Source organism: Melanaphis sacchari, unplaced genomic scaffold, assembly GCF_002803265.2.
Source record: "Melanaphis sacchari strain LSU unplaced genomic scaffold, SCAv2.0 Contig116_pilon_pilon, whole genome shotgun sequence".
NCBI classification, from domain to species: Eukaryota; Metazoa; Arthropoda; class Insecta; order Hemiptera; family Aphididae; genus Melanaphis; species Melanaphis sacchari.
The window spans coordinates 123,475-144,401 of record NW_020270453.1 but is presented as its reverse complement, the minus strand read 5'-3'; the positions used below and the strand labels follow the sequence as shown (position 1 = coordinate 144,401).

The following is a 20,927-nucleotide window of genomic DNA, read 5'->3' as shown; positions in this document are numbered from 1 at the left end:
AGCCAATTATTCAAGAATTAAACTTCAATAATTATTAATTATTATGTTAACATTTTGTTTTTATTTATTAAGTTTTTCTAGTAGAAAATCAATATTATTTTGATAAATAATAAAATGAATAAGCTGACTGACAAAATCTGAAAAAATAGTATGTAAAAACTTGTGGTTTATTGTGTAGATATAGAAACTATTTTCCTCATAAAAATATACAGAGAAATGTTTGTCCCGGTCGATGTAAAATAAAATATGACCATCTTACATTAACTTCTTGAAAGAAGGGTAAATTTCAAACATTCTCAGAAAGGGTAAATTTCAAACATTCTCGGAGGTGTTAAAATTCTAAATACGGCTCGGTGTGAACAAGCTAGGTACTAATTATAAATTATTGTAGTAATATTAGTGACTAACTAATTACTAGTACATAATGCTTAAACAGAACTTATTTCTATTATGATATTTGAGCAATTTAATATGTTTAAACTAACAAGTTAAAGTAGAGTGGCATAAGATCTAATCTATATACGACATAGGTATACTCGTATGTATCAAAATACAGTATCTAATAAATGCGTTAATTACTATTACATGTATATATATATATATGCTCGTGTTTACCAGTAGGCATTTAAATATGTATACCTGCCTATTTATAATCCCCCCTCTCGTTAATGTATATGCTGGATTTGAGCCTGGTATTTATATACTATTTTGTATTTTGTATTTGTATTCTGTAACTAGATACCTGGAAAAAAAATGAATCTTTTTCCATATATTAGATGAGTAAAAAATATTGTATATATTAATAAAAGTATGTTAAGTGCTTAAGTTACAAGTATAATACTATATTAATTTAGAAAATACACTTGTTTGTTTTATTTAATAACTTTAAAAATACAGTTGAACTTACATACTTAATACTTAGCTAGTTATATAACAAAATATATGAATACAAGATACATATTATATATTCAACTTCAATTTGTTTAACTTAAAGGGTAATATTTTAATTTTCTTCCATACTTAAAATTAAAAAATGTTATGATCCCAAACGGCCTTAACGTATATTTTGTAACTAATTTTTTATTACGCAATCTTGCTCTTTGTTATAAACAACAATTAGAATTATATTTATTAAAATGTTGTACAATTTCAAAGGTGTAGTTTTTAAATATAAAAATAAATAATACTTAATAACAATAATATGTATATGATTAATTCATTAATCATTATCACTCTTTTGTTTATCCTATAAGTGTAAATAATATATAGATATATATAGATATTAGATATTTTACTTGATAGTTCATCACTAGTGAATTTCTAATAGCTTTTGCCTTTTAAGGAAGACCAAACTGGGTCGGCGAGCTACTGAGAAAATATCAGCGAAATGCTTAAAATAACGAGCCGGTTATAAGTGTGTTTGGTCGTAATTTAATTTTTTTTTTATGATATTTTTATAAAAATTAGTAGAAAATGAGAATGAATCAAAATATTAAACCGAATAGTAGCTACAGCTATATAATTAATCGTTAGAAAACCTAAAACTTAGTAGATAATACCTCATCTATCCTTTGCGACTTTTAAGTAGCTTTTTTCTACCTCTTTTAATAAAATATAATATATACATTATAATTATACATTATGTATCATGTATTCATGTATATAATGGTTTATTGTTTTTTCAGCGCTATATTAGCAGTGTTGTCCTGCTGGTTGATGCGGTCGAGCTTTATTTAATTACGGCTATACGATAGTAGCCAGTAAGATAATAGTGAGTATAGACACTTTAATAGGTTGTAGTGTACCTACATAAAGACTGCCTGTACAGAATTTACATAATAATGTATTATCGCTTACTACAGTCGACTCGATACTAATAAACTAGAACTCGGGTGGGAAGGGTGTGCACAATTGGGCTTTAATGTATAAAAGAGCACTGATGGGAAATCACCATTAGAATTAAAAACTAATACTAGAATCAACAAACTATTATTGTTAAGTTGTTCGCCAAAATGTCTTCATAATTTTGTGAATTATTTTGACGTATGGTTTATAAATTATAAACAATAAGTACAGGGATATCCCGAGCACAAGGCCACTGTACACACCTGCCGATTATCGACTAAATGTCACGGATTGTATACGTTAAATAAATAATTATATTAACTATCGACCTATTTTTGTATGAAATACTTGTAAAACAAATTGAACTTTTTTTAAACATTTCGATTCTTTTGCAAAAAGCTTGAAATAGATGTTTTAAAGAAATAGGTGAAGATTAACACATATTTTTTTAAAATAATTTTGATTTAATTTTTTTTTTTAAATCCGACAAAAATAATTTAAAACGTTAACCTATGTTACTATACTATGTATAGTATATTCGCTCAACCATAAAAGTAAAATTAAAAATACGTAAAAAAAATAATTTAAGCACCAAAATGAAATGATGTTTAAGGTCTTTCATATGCCGATATAAGTAACCCAGAAACTAAAACTAAACCATAGAATAAATCATATTTATTAAAATTAAATGCGTCTGGTGAAAGTTGTGTCTTATACAACGACATAGGTACTGTGTACCTAAACGTAAAAGTTTTTAATTTGAATAATTAGTAATAAAAATGATAAACAGCAAAATGTATTCATTAACCTAATCATTACTTTATAACTTAATTCCGTATGCTTTACTTAAATTCTACAATGTATTTACATTTTTACAATATAAGAAAACTAATGATGTACATAATAATATTATACCTAATATGTTAAATAAATAATAGGTAGTAATGCTTTAATAGAGATAAATTAATATAGGTATTCTAGTAAGTTGTAACTAATATTTAATAGCATAACAATTAGGCTCATTACTACAGAATACACGAACTGTACTAACAATTACCACATACTAAATTACCTATTCCAAGTACACATAATAATTTTATAAGACTGAACAAGTTAAGTACAATTTAATGTTTTTTCAACTATACATAGTTAAATTAAAAGCTAAATTTTAATTGTACCTAATACCTATAGGCTATAAGTTATAACTATGGGATTCGCATATGGGTATAATAAAAGATATAAACAATTTTTCAAATTTAAATATATAATAACTATACTTATTACATGTATCATATTATGTACATTTTATAGATGTTTTGATTTATGTAATGTACTTGGTTTAATCAAACTACTGATTCACTTATACGACATCACTACATTCGGCATAATGAATAATGATCATGGTTATGTAATAATGAAAAACTACAATTGTGTTAACCACAAAATAAAATGTAATGTAAAAATTAGAATAGTTGGATAAGTCTACGATATAATAGTATATAACACTATAACTGTAATGTCGCGTTAGCATGTCAAGGTAAATTTAAGTAAATTTAATCACAATATTAAACTTTAACCAGAAAAAAACATTTAATACAAATTTTAGTGGCATATTGACTTTTGGCTAATTTTTAGGGAATTAAAAATATTGTTATATTTTTAAATGTTTATTCGAAAAAAACATTTTTAAATATTTAAGCGTTGAGTATAACATAAGCTCCGATCAAATTAAGTGTACTTGGGGCACAAACATTTATAATTTTGTAGTTAATCCATTAATTTGTCGTTCTACAATTTATTGCAAATTATTAAATTAATTTTTTATCGAATAATTTCAATCAAAAAATAACTGGTTAAATTAAGAAAAACACACTGACCGCGGTTATCTAGGTATCTTTAATAGGTTCACGATTTAAACGAAAACCTTCAAAATATGTATAATCCTTCTACTTAAATATAAAATTGCGCCTATGGTTGCGGCAATATTAACGTTTAAAAATAAACGGAACGGTGTAAATTGATGATTGTAATATTTTACAATACTGGATATCGAACGTATTAGGCTTGTATAAAAATTATTAGTCTATATTAGTTTAAATTTTGGAAAATGTATGGGTACTTTGATGAATAGGTAAAAAGAAATTTAAGTATATGAAGTAGGATATTTTTTTAATTATGTATCTATCAAAAAAAAAAAATATAGCTAGTAGTTAAATACTGGAAAAGTATATTCATTTTACAATGATTTGTATTTTAGATCCTGAGCGAAGCGATAAATTTATTGATTTTACAATGGTGTGTGTGTGTATAACGTATGTCATAACTCATAGTAAGTAGTCAAAAATATACTTCAGTTTTCAACGTGAAGTAGCAAATTGAATCAAATTGGTATTTTAGGAGGTCAAAATAAGAAATTATCATTAATAACATTTTAAAATATTTGTGAAAAAAATACAAACATTTGATAAAATTTTAATATTACTTTTGAATAATATTGTTTGTACTAAAAAGTTAGACAGTCTTAGCTCAGAATCGTTTTTCATCTTATACGATGAATTATCATTGAATTCAAATGAATTCATTCATTACGGTGCCTACTCAATAACGATAATATACTTGTCGTTATTGTTACTAACTACTCAAGTAGGTATTATACTATATACATAGGATATTGGTCAACTTTCCCTATTTTTTTTTTTTTTTTTTTTGGAGTTTTTTTTATTTAAGATGACCAATTGGCCAATTAGCTATTATAAATAAATATATTTTTGTAATTATATACTATATATATACTAATCACTTTTTTTTCCTTATGATATCGAGGACTGGAGGAGGAACCATGGTACCAGTACTTCTCCTATATACTAATCACTTATCAGCAGTAATATACATGTAGGTAGACAGCATCTATCTAGAATATTGTACATACATAAAATGTTTAGTCTGTATTCTTTGTAGGGCTTAACTATTTAAGACAATGAAGTACAAACAGCTACTTCTATACATACAACATAAATAATAAATAATAGTACTACATGTCTATATTTTATACTTTCAGATCTTTCATCGCGGATATCCGCCAACGCTTCTTGAATCAAATACACATTGTAGGTGGTCGTTGTATACAATTGTGTAATCGCGAGCCCTGCATGGCTGTATAATTTGGTAGATAGAGTGTCACGGCCGGATATGCGGGCAAAAATATTATGGCGCCAATTTTAATAAACTATCGAGACAATATATTATCACTAAAGTATCGAAATTCAAAATAGTGTAGACAAGCACGTGCATGAAAAATGAGCTGAGATTTGTGTCCATGTTACGAGTTATGGCTTAGATTTATATGTGCATTAAAAATCGCGAAATATGCTATTAAAATACGCGTTTAGATACCAAAAATAATCAAAATTACTTATGATAATAAATACCTCTTATACTCATGCTACATAACCGTGATGCATTTTGGCCAACATAAATTTCATACATTTTTTTATGCACCTATGTCAAATTGTCACTTACCTTTGTAGCACATTTCTATGTGGTAAAAATGTAAAATACGCCAGTAAAAGTTATATTTTAAAAAATCGGAATATTGCTCTGCTTCCATTAGTGCAAGTGTATACCCCATCATTGAGTAGATAACTGTAATAATAAAATAAATGCGATAAATTTTAATTCAATTATAAATCATTACATAAAAAAAAGATTTAAACAGAGATAGACATTATGCCTATGTACTTCAAAGATATTTTATCACATATTAATTTTTTTGTTTTTGGTTATACGTTAGATTTAACTAAATTTTACAAACAATAAAAAAATTGCATTATATAATAATTATTAAATATTATAATATTACTAGCTGTTATTAACATATTTAAGTCAATATAGACGTATCGCGTAGGATGGTATGAATAGTTTCGTCGTACAAATAATTTATAATGATTTAAACGTATTCAAAATTTTATTAAGTTATAGGAAATAAAAAGTAAACGTAAAAAATATACTTAGTGTCAAAAAGTTTCAAATCTGTATAAATAATGTTTATAAAATTACAACAAAGTAACTAAATAGTTGATATTTTTCGTTTAAATGTTCATAATATTTATGTTCTATATCGTGTCTAAATGTTACCACTGGGTAGCTATTTGAAACTATAAATATTTTGGGAAAAATATTAGACTCTACTCAGCTATTAATTTTTAGATTAAAACAAAAAAATGATATCAATATAATTGTAAGTCTTCCTGTTTATCCTTCATTTTTTTTTTTTTTTATTTTTTAAATTTTAAGAATTTTGAATTTTTTACCATTTCTGTCCAACACCACTAAAGTATTAACTATATTGATTTGCAATAAAAACTGTTCTCAATGTTAAAAATTGAAGCATTTTTTCCACTGAAAAAATTGTAATCAAACGACACGTATTATAAAAGCAATACGACTAGTAAGAACAGTATTGTTTTAAAAATAAAAATTTATTGGAAGATAATAGTATATAGTTAAATACATTTTAATTAGATAGTTAGATAGACTCTAAATTTATCATTTTTGCTTCTTCTAAACTAGAATTAGCAGTCATTAAAATTTATATTTTCATATTATACGTATGTTTATTTGTACATCTTTAACGCATTATGAGCGAACAAACATATTTCAGTAAACATTTATAGTTAAGTGTTTAAATCTGTATTGTTAAAAATGACAAAATGCCAATTACAACCTTAAAATTGTAAAGTGTGCTCTTTAATAATTCATATTTTTAATCACACCTCCATCATGAAACATATTTTGAGCTTACTTAGCATATAATATGACTAACTAGTAGAAATATGCAAATGCATACAAATCCGCGCTCTAGTTGTGTGACCTTTTATAATATTCTGTAGTACATAGTTGATATAGGTAATAAATGAATAATAATATTTATTATTAATTATTGATCAACGGGCTACGAAAAAAAAAATAGTATAGATACTTACGAACTTAATTGATTTGAATTTTTATTTAATACATCATTTAATAAAATTATTAGTTTTCTTTTCATTAATTATTTTTCAATCTTTAAATGTATGTCCGGAGTACAGTGAGCAGAACTTAAAGCTCTTAATAAAAATAATAACGCTTGTACGAGTAAATGTCCCAAAAATGCCGAGTTATCGAATGCCATAACTACTAGCTATATCTTAAATAATAATAAATATCACAAAGGTCAAACTTAACATTTTTAAGCCATGGTAGTAGGTATTATGGCAGGCTACATCTATTATTATAATTGTATAAAATTAAAATAAACTCTTATTCTAATACATTATTTTGCAATACCATTTATGAATATATTATAAATACCTTAAATATAATCGTATAACTTTTATAATTCGTGGATAAAAATAGTTGTTAAAATTATTATTATTGCTGTTAATAAATCAAACTGTGTTGTTAATTTATTTTCATAATAATTATAAATTATAATAGATATTACATCATTTTATATACGTCTAATCATTATCAATATGATTTGTTTCTTCGCGTGCTCATTTAATAGTAGGTAATAAAAATGTCACATTATGAACATAAGACTTCTCATAGGTACCGTATTGTTGGTTAAAACCTACGCTGAATATTTTATATTTTACAAACGTGATATATTAAATAGAGGTAGATACCTAAATAATATAATAATTGAGGTTTGGAGAAATAAACTTGTTCATTTCAATAAAATAAATAAATGTGATTACTGCTTTTTCATAATAAAATTAATAAGTAATAATATAAAAGAGTACGTTGCTATTTTCTAATTACGGTGTAATTCAGAAACATCTTAAATGCTTACTTAGGTTTTAATTTTTTTATTTACTTCGGATTTTTTTATCGATAAAGTATACATTAAATTATATTGTATAATATTTATTATTGACACATGTGTCGATAATTTATAATACTGTTTTTATGTAATACTTATATTTAACAAAAATTAATTATAGAAGCGGTCTAATTAATTAAAATGATTAATGCCCAAACAATATATAAGTCGATTTTAGAACAAATTATTAAATGCTTGAATGCTTCTTTTTCAAATCCCCAATGTAAAAAGCAATTATTATTTTATTATTTTGATATAATTACTTTATTATAATATTGATTTTGGACGTTCTGGTTAAATAAACTTTTGTACATTATATCATGTAACTCGTTTAATCGTAGAGGCTGGTAAACACTAGCTGTGTTTAATCAGTAATACTTAATACTCTTTAGTATTATGATACCTATGGATGATAATGTATACTGATGACATTAATATTTATCAGTTAGTTACATATTCTCAAAAATCATTTAATATTGAAATTATATTATAATTTATGTTTATGACTATGGTATTGATAACGTATGGAAATTAAAAAAATGACATTAATACTATTTTTATCAGTATACATGGCTTTTATCTAGATTTACATCTCATTATGATGATTTCAAATCCATTTTTAGTAATTTAAATCCAATTTATATTTGATGCGGTTATTCCATCAACTACCTATATTTCATCAAAAAGTTTTGTGATTACAACTGGACTTTTTTGTATAATAATTATAGTATATAACACTACGATAGTATAAACTAAAATATAAACTTTATGTCCTATATATAATTTTCTTTTTTACAAAAAAACAAACAAAATCGTTATATTTTGTTATATATTTTTGTATTTTCAACATTTATTATACACCCGTTCAATATAGAAAATTTACCATTGCCCCCCTAAAAAAAAAAAAAATCTTTAGAATGCCTCTGAGCAGTATAATATTTTAAAAATACGCCTTAATTCAATATGCTGTAACAATTTAATATTTATTTGCCTCAGAAAACAGCGGCGGCGATGCACGGTTTATTTCAAAGCCAGCTATAAAAATATTTTTCTCAGCGTCTTCTCGAGCACACCATGTGTATTATGCAGTATACATGCAAAAAAAAAAAATATGGCTGATGAATTAATAAACTATTTCACTGTAATTCATCCGTGGCGTGTTTAAAAAAATTTGCGTATCAAATGTACAAAAAAAAAACTCAAAATATAACGACGGCAGTGCCCTTTACTTATTTACTTTTATATTACGAAGTTTAATTAAATTATAAAGGTACCATAGATACCTTTTCTCTAGAAACATAAAGCATTATGCTCTTTATCTATAGTTCGCCATTTTTACGGCATACAACTATACAGTTACCATCATTTATATACTCTCCAATTAAACAACACGGCTGGCAGTCGGGCTTCGTGTCATGTGTACTTCGGATACATAGTTATCAATTAGTTATAATTATTACTAATTAGTTTTGAACAGTAAAATAATATATAATTAACTGTAAATGTAAATGTAAAATAAAATGTTAATACTGTCGAGTTCCAATAAACGTAATACTAATTTTCATTTAAACCATGATGCAAAATGTAGTTATACCAAGAATTAGTGAAAATAATATAATCAGACGTAAATGCGTAAGCTATTCAATGACATCATAAGTTTTAATTAGATGCGTGTGACGAATGAAGGTAATTTCAATGTAATTACGGAAACGTAGAACAGTTTTAAAATAAATAAGACAAATAACCAATCAAAAAATACATGTTTTATGACCTAATATTATTATTAATCTAATAATGTACATTAAAAAGGTATAATATGCAAGTTAAAAATGAAAATTGTAATTCAATAATTATTAAATAATAATAAGAATACTGATTCTGTTTCTGCTTTTGATTTAGTAATATAAATTTTGTTTGTGCAGAAATTGTTTATTTTAAAACACGTTTTACACTTTGGCGAAACTTATAAACTTATTTTTTTCAGTATTATTTTATATTTATTACTTTTATAGGTAAGGCAAAAAAAAATAATCTATTATGTACTAGCGCAACACAAAAAAAAAAAAAAAAAATCATGAAACCATCGTACGCCATACGACAAGTTTTGTACTGAATCACTCATTCATGCGATCAAAGTCACATCAACAATTTAATATTGTGCTTACAATTTGTCACTAGCGTTATCCGTGTACCTATTGAAAATGGAATTGGATAGTTCAAATTTTAGTGTAATAGTAATGGGGTCTTATTTAAAAGTAAAAAAAAAAAAAAAACGTAAGTTTTGGGTTCATCCTTACTTAGCTAATAATACCAACAGAAATGCTTATGCTGCTTCAAGAGAGTTATTGTTACATTCAAAACGTTTTGAAACTGTTGTTTAAAAGACTATACATGTCAGTACAAGCTGCTGAAAAATGGAAAACAATAGCTGATAGATTTCAATATCTGTGGAACTTTCCAAACTTTATAGATGAATAAACAATTTTAATATGATATAAAAAAAGAATAGATGTATTATATACTATATTATTTCTAACAAATTATATAAATATGTATGTAAAATGTAAATAAACATGTAAAAATATAGAAAGACAAAAAATAACATTTTATTTAATTATCTCCGAGTACAAATGTACATATATACAAGAAGCACATTAAAATACAAGATTCCGAAATTGGATTCATGAAATTTTAACTATTTATCGTACCACTCACTGATACTTATGGAAAGTTGTTAGACAAATGATATAATTAAAATAATCGATGTTGGTCAGGCAGGGAGAAATAGTAACAATGGAACTTGTTGATTAAGCTGATAGTTAGATATAAATAGTCTTGATATGCCAACAAGACGTATTAAATTGCCTTATAACGTAGAGGATATACAAATGTTTCCTTACTATTTTGTCTCTAATGAAGTATTTCCTTTAAAGCCTTATTTGATGAGGCCATGTTCAAAATAAGTACTTGATACTAAAAAAAGAATTTTTAATTATTAATTAAGCAGAGGAACAAAAACAATAAAATGTGATTTTGAAATGAAGACTAGTAAATTTAAGGTACCAAGTACACAAATTTTATGAGTAAATGAAAAAATAATTAACAACTAGTATAGTTTGAAGTATATTTATAGTAAATAAATTTATTCGATCAGAAAAAAAAGAGCTTATCAACCACAGTATCAAAATAATAAGCAAAATGAAATAAATATAAATATTATAATTGAATTAGAAAATTAAAATAACAATTTGCCAATCAAAAATTTGGCATTCGGGCTAAGAGATTACCAATCTAACTATTTTAAGCAACCACAATCTGCATTACCATGGTAATGAAATCACTGTAAATCATAAAATAATAGTATTTAATACTTATATAATATATCTTTTTATAATGAGTATTAAATAAGTATTAGTCATAAACCATAGTTATTATAATTTAACTATTATATAATAAAATAAAGTGAATTCCAAATAAAATTAAAATTGAAATGTATTCTTTTCAAAATTAAAATTAAAAATTGTAAAATATATTAATCAAATATTTACTATTATAATTAATAATTAATAATAAATATACTTTTATCCTTTAATAATTTTTCTACACTTGCTTATGCTGATTCAGTTACATCTCGTTTGGAGTATTCGGGTAATTTATAACTTAACAGAGAAGAATATTTTTTATTTCTGCAACAAGTTTTATGTTATTAATGAGATTGTCTTTTTTGACTAAGTTTACCAAAGTTTCAGATGACTGTTGCAATGATAAAACTAATACGTATAATATTCATCGTTCGGCATAGAATCTACAAAAAGATAACAATAAAATTAGATAAAATGAAATATTTAATAAATTATATTATTAGCTATACCTATATAAATAATGATTTATACCTGATTGGCGATTATTTATAATCTGTGTAGTGTGTACGTTATACACAGCAACCGGCAATAATAAAAATCAAATATATTCACCGTATTATTATCGATCAAAAATAATAATAATCCATTGTATAAGTACCTATTTTTTAGTTAAACGGAATCAATATAAGTAGGTAATAATTATAGTTTTTATATCAATTATACAAACATCGAATTCAATATATGCGTACAAAAGATATTGTTTGTAATTTTTATAAAAATCTGTGAACTCTGTGTAGAAATAACTATACAAATAATAATAATATAGTTAATAAATAATAATATATTAAAGTTTATTCCCATCCATATATCGAAATTTATTATTATATTTATTATTCGAAATTTCTTCGAACAATAAATTAATCCAGTTCGATCAAAACAATAAAATGCATTATACTAGCGACAGATGTTCGTTGGTCATCGTCGAATGCTATGCATTTTATGAGTAAATCTCTATCAACACGACACACATGCTGATATTATTATAACACGATAAACGGAGTAACCTTTTCGAATAAAAAGATTGAAAATAATACATTACACACGATTAAGTGCAGCAGAACATCTGGCGGCGGCGTCGACTACCCGCGGTTGTACTCCTTACATTATTATAACAATAGACCGAGACGCTCGGAAAAAGGTAGTCGTATTTAAGGTATAACACGGCTATTATTATGTGAACGCCGTTTATACAATAAACACTAATTTATAGGTCTTAAAACGGACGAAAAATGATCCGAAAAGAACCCGGCTGCTGCAGTACGAAATATAAAATATAAATATTATAATACAAGAAAAAAAAACGGGAATGGTCTCGTGGAAATAACAGGTATGATGCATTATTATTAAATTCTGCAGGTATATTATAAGGAGAATAAGAGAGTGCCCAGTCACTATTGTCTTAATAATAATGGGAAGTATAAACACGACGTGAACAACGGGTTTCGGCGTTCGACAAATATTTGCACGCGTGCCCGAGTTCTAATGTTCTACCTATGTCGTATCTGTACCTGTACGTGAATTATTATTCCAAACTCGGAATATTATTATTATATTATTGTCTTTGTCTTTTCGATTATCCAACCACGATGAATACGGACAAAAAAAATATTATGTTCTAAACCACGCGTCACTTTAAATTATAATATATTTTATTAATTAATAAAATATATTCGTTTTAATGCAATCGTTGTATTATACTATAATAATGATAATTATATATCGTAGTGACTAGTGATAATACGAATAATGAGATTATTGTACTTTTTATGGTAGTTGTTTTGCTGACGTGTCTGCAATCATCAGATAAGTGAAATTAAAGTTGGATACTAGGTACTGATACTAATTAATATGAACTGGATCTATGAATACAGAGTTTTTACTTTACTGATATGTCAAATCAATCGTTTTACAAAATTAAACAAAGCTTTGTTATACAAAAAAGTTCTAGACTTAAAAACTAATGCATTTTCATAAATTAAAAGTTCAAAACATAAAGAACTCTATGTGAACTCTGACGATGTGAATATTATTTTTTAAATTTAAATTAATTTAGAGTTAGGATCTTATAACTAAATGAAACTTTTAACATAATTAAAATATTTAATAAAAAACAGTGAATTTTCTAAAAATGTATTTTAAACCCCTAAAAAAGCCATTTATTTATTTTATTTATTGATTTTAATTTATCTTATATAAGTATAGTCTATGGCTATTACAGGTTATAGCTGATTAAAAAATTAAATATTTTAAGATTCACACGTAATACATAAAGACACTGAAATATATAAAAATAAATCGAATTTATCGTAAGTTAATATTTTTTAAATATTTCCAGTTTTCTTTTTTTATCAGTTTTTCCCAATTATAAAGAAATATTCTTACTATTGTCCCCCATAGTACAAATTTATTACTAAAAAATAAAAATCACTTTCAATGTTGAAGATTATAGAGCAAATTGTCTGCTTTAACATAGTAAAATACAATACAAATGAAAAAACCCATTGTAAGTTTTATGGACTTATTATGATGGTAATGGCCATTAAATTTAACATAACATGTTAAAAATAAATATTGACCTTTCAAGTAATTCAAGTACAAACACATTTTATAAAATGTTAATGAAAACATCAACTCAAAGTTTAAGTAATATAAAAACCCATAAAGACTACTAAAAAAATTTAAAAATAGCTAAAAAATCTTTTTTTTATTTTACGTAGTATGTATAAAAATCTAAATTATATATTACCTGAGTAGGCAGTATTGCCCAACGTGTTGTATTACTTTCTCTCTCAAAATTACAGTAGCTAGCTAAAGAGTAACGTTGTACTTATTTAGTTATTTAACTCAAATTTAATAAATTCCCTCTCCCCTCAAAATGCATTCACATTAAAACATTGTATTTAAAATATTTTTAGAATACCGTGTACTTGAAACACATTTGTAACCTGAAGACCATCATATCAAGTAATCAAAAAAAGAGACGAAGATGCATTTGCACATTGTCAGGATTTTTTTCAGTGGTAAATAATTATGCATACAATTTTTATTTTTATGTTTTTACATAATTAATATAAAAAACTATTAATTTTTAATTTTTAAAAATTTCAGGGGGTCCTGACCCCCCTTCACTTGGATACGTGCCTTAATGCACTAAAACTCCAACCCTGCTGTAGTTATATCAAGCGTTCATCTTTATTATTATATTACATTTTAATAAATAATCTTTCAGTAATCGATCTCAGTCTTATTTTCGGTATTTTACTAGTTTAAGATTGTCGATATAGTCGTCATTCGATGCATTTATACTATTTACAAATAACTATACAATATATAAGGTATATTATGGGAGAAAATGATCCATGTCGGTGGAAAATGTGTTTTATGTCCAAAAATTGTTGGTAAGAAAATATTTAAATATCCTTTTACTATTCCACTCATATATAGATAGTTTAAAATGAATTGTATTTTATATTATACAGTGAATGGTCAATGGTACAACAGAAAAAACTGAATACTGCTAATTTATGGGTGTGTAACTGAATATAACTATATGTAATAATTGTAATTCAAATTATTGTTTTTTGTATTCATATAATACAAAATAAATATATACGTATTATAATATATATATATAATTATTATAAATATTTAATAATTAAACTAAGATTTGTTTTTTTGAAATATTGATTAGAATAAAAGTTATAACATAGTTATTGAATTACATCTGTCAGTTGTTTTTTACATTCTGTACTTGATAAATTTACATTCAATTCTACATCATAATCGTATGTCTGTATGTATCCCGTCTTGCAAGTAGAAAAATGTCTGACTGCGCCCCTGTTTAATAACCATTCTAAGTTCGTCTGGTCATATGATGTTGGTTGTTTTTCACCGGTTACGTATTGATTTGCTTTATCAACAATTGTTCTAATTTCGTCAAACATTTCTTTTAAATAATTACATTTCCATTCTCGTGATTCTTTTTCCTATGTGAAACAACCATAATGATAATAATAATGATAATAAAGGATCATGTAACTAGTGTATAATAACAGTAGACTAGTAGGTAATGCTTCACATAAACTGATTACTGGTAATAGGATACAGGCAATGACAAAGTTGATTCAATATAGTTTTATAGAGAAATCATATCACCTACATGGAAACATTTAAAACCATATATGTACACTACTGTCACTACTTTACCATAACATAATTAAAAACAAAAAAATAACAGGGGTATTGAAACCAAAAAAAAAAAGAAGAATATTATGATATTAATTTAACTAATAACAAAATATACACCTTAGATTCTTGATTTGTCATATCCCTTAATGTATCTACTTTTTTTAGGTTTTGAGTAGAGTGAGAATGTATTGTTTTTATGACTATTATGTTTTCGCTTGGTTAAAAACGCTAAAATTGAATAAGTTGTTATTACTCAAAAGTGTTTGCTTTCAACAAAATCAATTTTCTTATTTTATTGTGATTTAAAAACGAATAACTATAGATAGTTTAAATGTTCATAAAATGTTTATTTCAGTAATTATTATATATGTGCATGATATCATTTCCAAAATAATTTACTATTTTAAACTATTTTTTGATATTTTAAATCGAATATAAGGTTCTTTCATAAGTAATTCATACTGAAACCAAAAACCTAAAAAATTATTAAACATAATTTTTTCAGATATTTAAAGTTCAAATTTGAACGATAGTATATAATATTTAAACAAACAATTTATTAAAAAATTTATTAAACAACATTACAATTTTAGTTATTTTGTTGTAATTTATAAAAATATTATTCGTAGAAACTTGAAACTTATACCTATATATTATTATACTTTGTATACAGAATGATACTTTAACAATATTTAAATTCATTTTTACAATTATTGTTTATTTAAACCTTAGAATACTAATCTATTCCCACCATTCAATGGTAAGTCAGTACTTGGTATTGATTCAAAATTGAATAACTATACAAATAAATACGTAGATACTACAATAAATGGTAATATAGTTTAAATTATGATGAAATTTTATATTCACACATGAATTAATAATTTCGCTAAACAATGATTTTTGTTATTTTGTTGTAATTTAAAAATACTTATTATTTTGTTACCAAAATTTAAAAATAACAAAACTTTAAATTGTATATGCAATGTAAAAAAGGATAAAAAGCCGGTAATATATGTAAAAAATTTAATGAACAAATTTATATCATAATCTTTTCTTAAATTATAATAATTTTAATGTTATTACCAACCCTATAATTATACTTAAGCTGCATTAAATGTTAAACAAGATATTTAGATATATAAATATAATATAGATGTATGCTAATGGACTTAATAGCTGAAGCCTTTACTTCTAAAATTGAAATCGATCACTACTAAAACGCTTACTGTTATGATCTGTTGTGTGGTATTTTCTATAAGTTTTCTTTTTAGTTTAATAACGTCTCTCAGGCGTTCTAACTCCGCCGGTGGTTCATACTTTGGATTTTCTCTCTGCTCATCAATTTTAATATTGCTTTGTTCTTGATGAAGATCTATGGTCTTCTCTGGCACGTAATTTTCTTTTTTCAACTCTTTGGCCATCATTTTCTGCGTTCTTAATTGTATAATTGTTTTGATTTTTTGTTGGTATAATTTGTTAAACTCCTGATTTTTCCTAGGTGGTATATAGTTTCTTCTATATTCATCGAATTGCTGCGCAAATACAATAATTTGAATTAATACAACGAGGACAGCAAGGGAAAAAGCATAAAATCAAAAAAATCTTATCTTACTCTATTATTAGGACATTAAATAAATAGAGAATTATGTTTTGCTTATATATCTTGTGGCATATTGTCTATTGCGATATTAAATACAATATTCATTAAAAATTTAAAAAAAACTTTATTTAAATACACACAAATATAATAGATAATAATCAAAAATTAAGTATGCTAGTATGCACTTTGCAAGTTTATAATCTATGACACTATAAACTATTTAAATTCTATGTAAAGTATATTGATATGTGCGTACAGTTATATAAAGATCTTAATAAAGATATTGGTATAGGTATACCTATGTTATCGAAAAAGCCCCAACATTAAGTAAAGCTAGTCTTTACTGACCTTAAGTACTAACTGTCTCTATAATCAACTAACCGTACTCAGTAAAAGTTGAAAACATAATTGTATTCGAGCTTTTGCTGAAAAAGTTTTGTAGAGTCTAAAATAAACAAACCGTAACATTAAAATTTGATTGGCCCATAACAGAAAACCACTATGATTTTATAGATTCCGAGCATAGGGATAAATCATAAATATATTTATTTTACTACAATGTGTGTTTTTTCTATTAATTATTTATTTTTAGGACTTTCTTTTTAGCAGAAAAAATTCTCTGATTATAAGCTTTGATAGAGGCTTTTGGTAGCGAATTTGATTTAATGAGTACTTCCTGAAGGTAAAATTATAAACCTACAATAATTTACATTCAGTAAATTCGTTACAATAAGTTCAATAACGAAGTTTACTCGAAACCTACTGTATAGCAAAGTCGTAATATCTACTTCATAGATTTTTTTTATGAATAATTCAAAAATTAAAATTAGGTCAGGTATATATTTTTTAATTAAATTATTTATTTGTTTTATTTGAAAATTATAATTATACACTATCAAAACAAATGATTACTACTGAATTGATTTTAATTTTTTATAAAATAATTTAAAAAAATTAATTATTTATTTTTACAAGAAACTATATTGTGATTTGTTCTGCTTAGTAAAATTAATTAACGACACTTGTTAAAAATCATATCTGTTATGGATTAATCAAGGGTTTTACTCTCAACGATATTTTGTTCTTTATAGATTTAACAAAGCGTAAACAATTAAATTTAGAATAAAATTATGCTTTTCAACTTTTTCTGAATACAATTTGTATAAATTCTAACATGAAATAATAAAGTCTAGTTTTATTTAGTGATTATAGGCTTAATTGGTAACCTACGTATTTGGATCTATTTCTAAATTATTTTATTATTTATCGTTTTGAATCATATTAAATGTGCGTACATACCTTGACGATATTATAGTATTCTTTTATGTTTGTCATTAACTGTTGATTGAGTATATCAGATCTGCTAAGTAAAACTGTTTCAAAGTAGTTACCGATATATCTTTCTAATTCCTCGGTGTATTTGTGCATTGAGCACGTCAATATCTGTCTATTGGCGTACATACCTTCTTGTTGTTTTTGCTACAAAAACATACAAAATTACAACATTATAGTTTATAATAATTCTATTAATATTTAAAATATACCATAGACCGCATGCATATAGACTTTATTAGCCGGGTATAAAAAATAAAACATTGGATATTCAAAAATAAAAAACCAAATCTCTTTTCAAGAAAAAAAAATACAATCACTTTATTTATTGTTGTTAAAATATAAAGTAATATTCGTACCTATAAGTGACTTTTTGTATCACTAAAATATTTATTGACTTAAGCTTATAAGTAGTCACCTATTTACCGATACACTGATATTTATCTTATTTATAACTTCTAAGTTCTTTAATTTATATTTATTTTTAAAGTCATTTTTTAAAAACGAAATTATACTTTTTTTTATATTAAGTTCTTTAGGAAAAATCTATTAAGAGGATATAAATGAGCTCTTTTTTGTTTTCAGGAAGTATTTTAAGCAAAATGGAAAATTATTATTAAATTTTAATATTTTACTAACTCATAACTTACTTAAAAATTAAAATTTTGTAAAAGTCTAATGAAAAAAATCTTACCATATAATTCAATAATAATTATCTAATATTTAAGCTGACAACAACATAAAATTGTAACTGCTGAGTATTAGTAAATTATGTGTTAGTAAGACGAAAGAAAAATAATATGTAGGTAAGTATGACGCCCTCTTAATAAAAAATTAATTCGAATACTAATTTTTGGGATTTTTATGATGTATCAAAATTTTTAATTACTCATTTTTTTCTCCTTGAACCTACCATACCCGTGCGTTTTATTGCTTACGTTCAAAATATAATACAATAAGTTATGAGTTGATCATAGTTTTGAAATATATATCTTAAGTAAAAAATTTTTTGCTAATATCATTGATATTAAGGATGCGCTTTTGTAGCAATAAAAGTCTTTATTGTTGTTATGAGATAAACAACTTTCTTGACATTGTTAAAGCCATGTTTATTCTACATTTTTTTAATTTATAGATTTATTTAATGAACTATTAAAAACTTAAATTTAAATTACTAATTTTTAACTTAGAAACTACTATATATTTTAGAAAACTCTATGACAACCAATTAGGTGTATATTTTATCAAAATAATAAATATTTTTACTGCAATCATTATAATAACTACGATGTTCTTATGGAACGTCTAAAGAATTAATTAAAAACGTTTATTTTTATATTTAAAATATTTTTTGTGTTTGTTACTACGTTTTTAAATGATGCACAATAACTAATAACAATTTATGATGACATTTTTTAGGGCATAAAATATATTTTAAAGCGCATATGTTAACGCATTTTAATACTTTATTTATTATTTTAGTATTTAGTATCAAACCCATTACGATGGTTATAACTTAAAACTTTTAAAACCAACTCGTCGAGTTACATTGCACCTACCTTGAGGTCGTTCGAATTCTCTAACACCCGAGTGATCTTGTCCATCATGGTAGCCCTTTGCTCGATCCTCTGAGTAGCTGCCTCGTATTTAGTTCTAACAAAGTCCGTGTCCTCCTTCAGGCGCGCTAACATCTGTTCGTATTGGACTTGCCTGCGTTCGTACAGTGCGTTCACGACGGCCCAATAGCTGTTCACCTCGGTCATCAGCCGCTGTTTCTCGGCCACCAGCCGATCCACGGACTGCTGGCGTTCTACGATCAGACGGCCGTTCTCGCCAAGTACCATCTCACGTCGTTCCTTAGTACCGACGTATTCGGCCTCGCTCGCATCTAGGGCATCCCTTGCCTGGTGGTGCTCGGTCCTGGCATCGGCCAATCGTCTATTCAGCTGCACTAACTCCTCTTCGTAATATTCCCTGGTTGTGTTTGGGTCCTTGGCCGGCGCCTGCACCTCGGCCGCCTCCATTAATTTTATAACGCTCGACGTCGGCTTTTAATAAGCGACGACACAAATTTTAGTTGAAAATTTTGATTGTTTTCTATAATTAAATACATTCTAATAAAAACATACATAAAACTAAACTCTGGTTTCTATGCAATATCACGGGTTCGCCAGTTTTAGGGAATTTTGATTATTTTATTTTGATATTTTTTCTTTGAATTCGTTCATTTATTCGATTTCTTATAGAACATTTCACAATTTGTTTTTACTTATTTTAATAATGTTACGGACAAACTATACCAATTACAAACGAACGATATTATATTTAATTTTTATAAAATTATATATTATAATTTATAATATAATATACTTGCCGTTAGATTTGCGACTTCATACGTTAAAAACATACGCAAATTTGTAATATGGCGTTATATTGGTGTATTAGTATAAACTGTAAGTACTTATCGGTTTATGGCCCATTTAGTGTAATAGTTTGTCTGAGATCGGCTATCCACCTGCAGCCAATTGGATGTAGTACTTTATTTCTTAATATATAATATATACTGTATATTAAGATTTTAATGAATTTTTACATTTTTTACAATTTCTAGGGAATCAAAGCACTAGTCATAAATATTTACAAAAATTTATCATGTCTAGAAAATATGAATACA

The 20,927-nt window shown here is 25.4% G+C and overlaps 1 protein-coding gene and 1 pseudogene across 1 annotated transcript; one reads left to right on the top strand and one right to left on the bottom strand.

Moving 5' to 3' along the window:
* The first annotated feature begins 10,099 nt into the window (after positions 1-10,099).
* On the top strand, positions 10,100-11,061 carry LOC112603965 (annotated as a pseudogene).
* Positions 11,062-14,840: 3,779 nt separating this feature from the next.
* Positions 14,841-20,277, bottom strand: LOC112603964. Its single transcript, XM_025352803.1, has 4 exons — positions 19,813-20,277; positions 18,221-18,400; positions 16,548-16,853; positions 14,841-15,116 (listed from the first exon to the last, which is right to left on the bottom strand). The coding sequence occupies exons 1-4, from the start codon at positions 20,275-20,277 to the stop codon at positions 14,841-14,843; spliced, it is 1,227 nt and encodes a 408-aa protein (XP_025208588.1).
* Between the last annotated feature and the right edge of the window lie 650 nt (positions 20,278-20,927).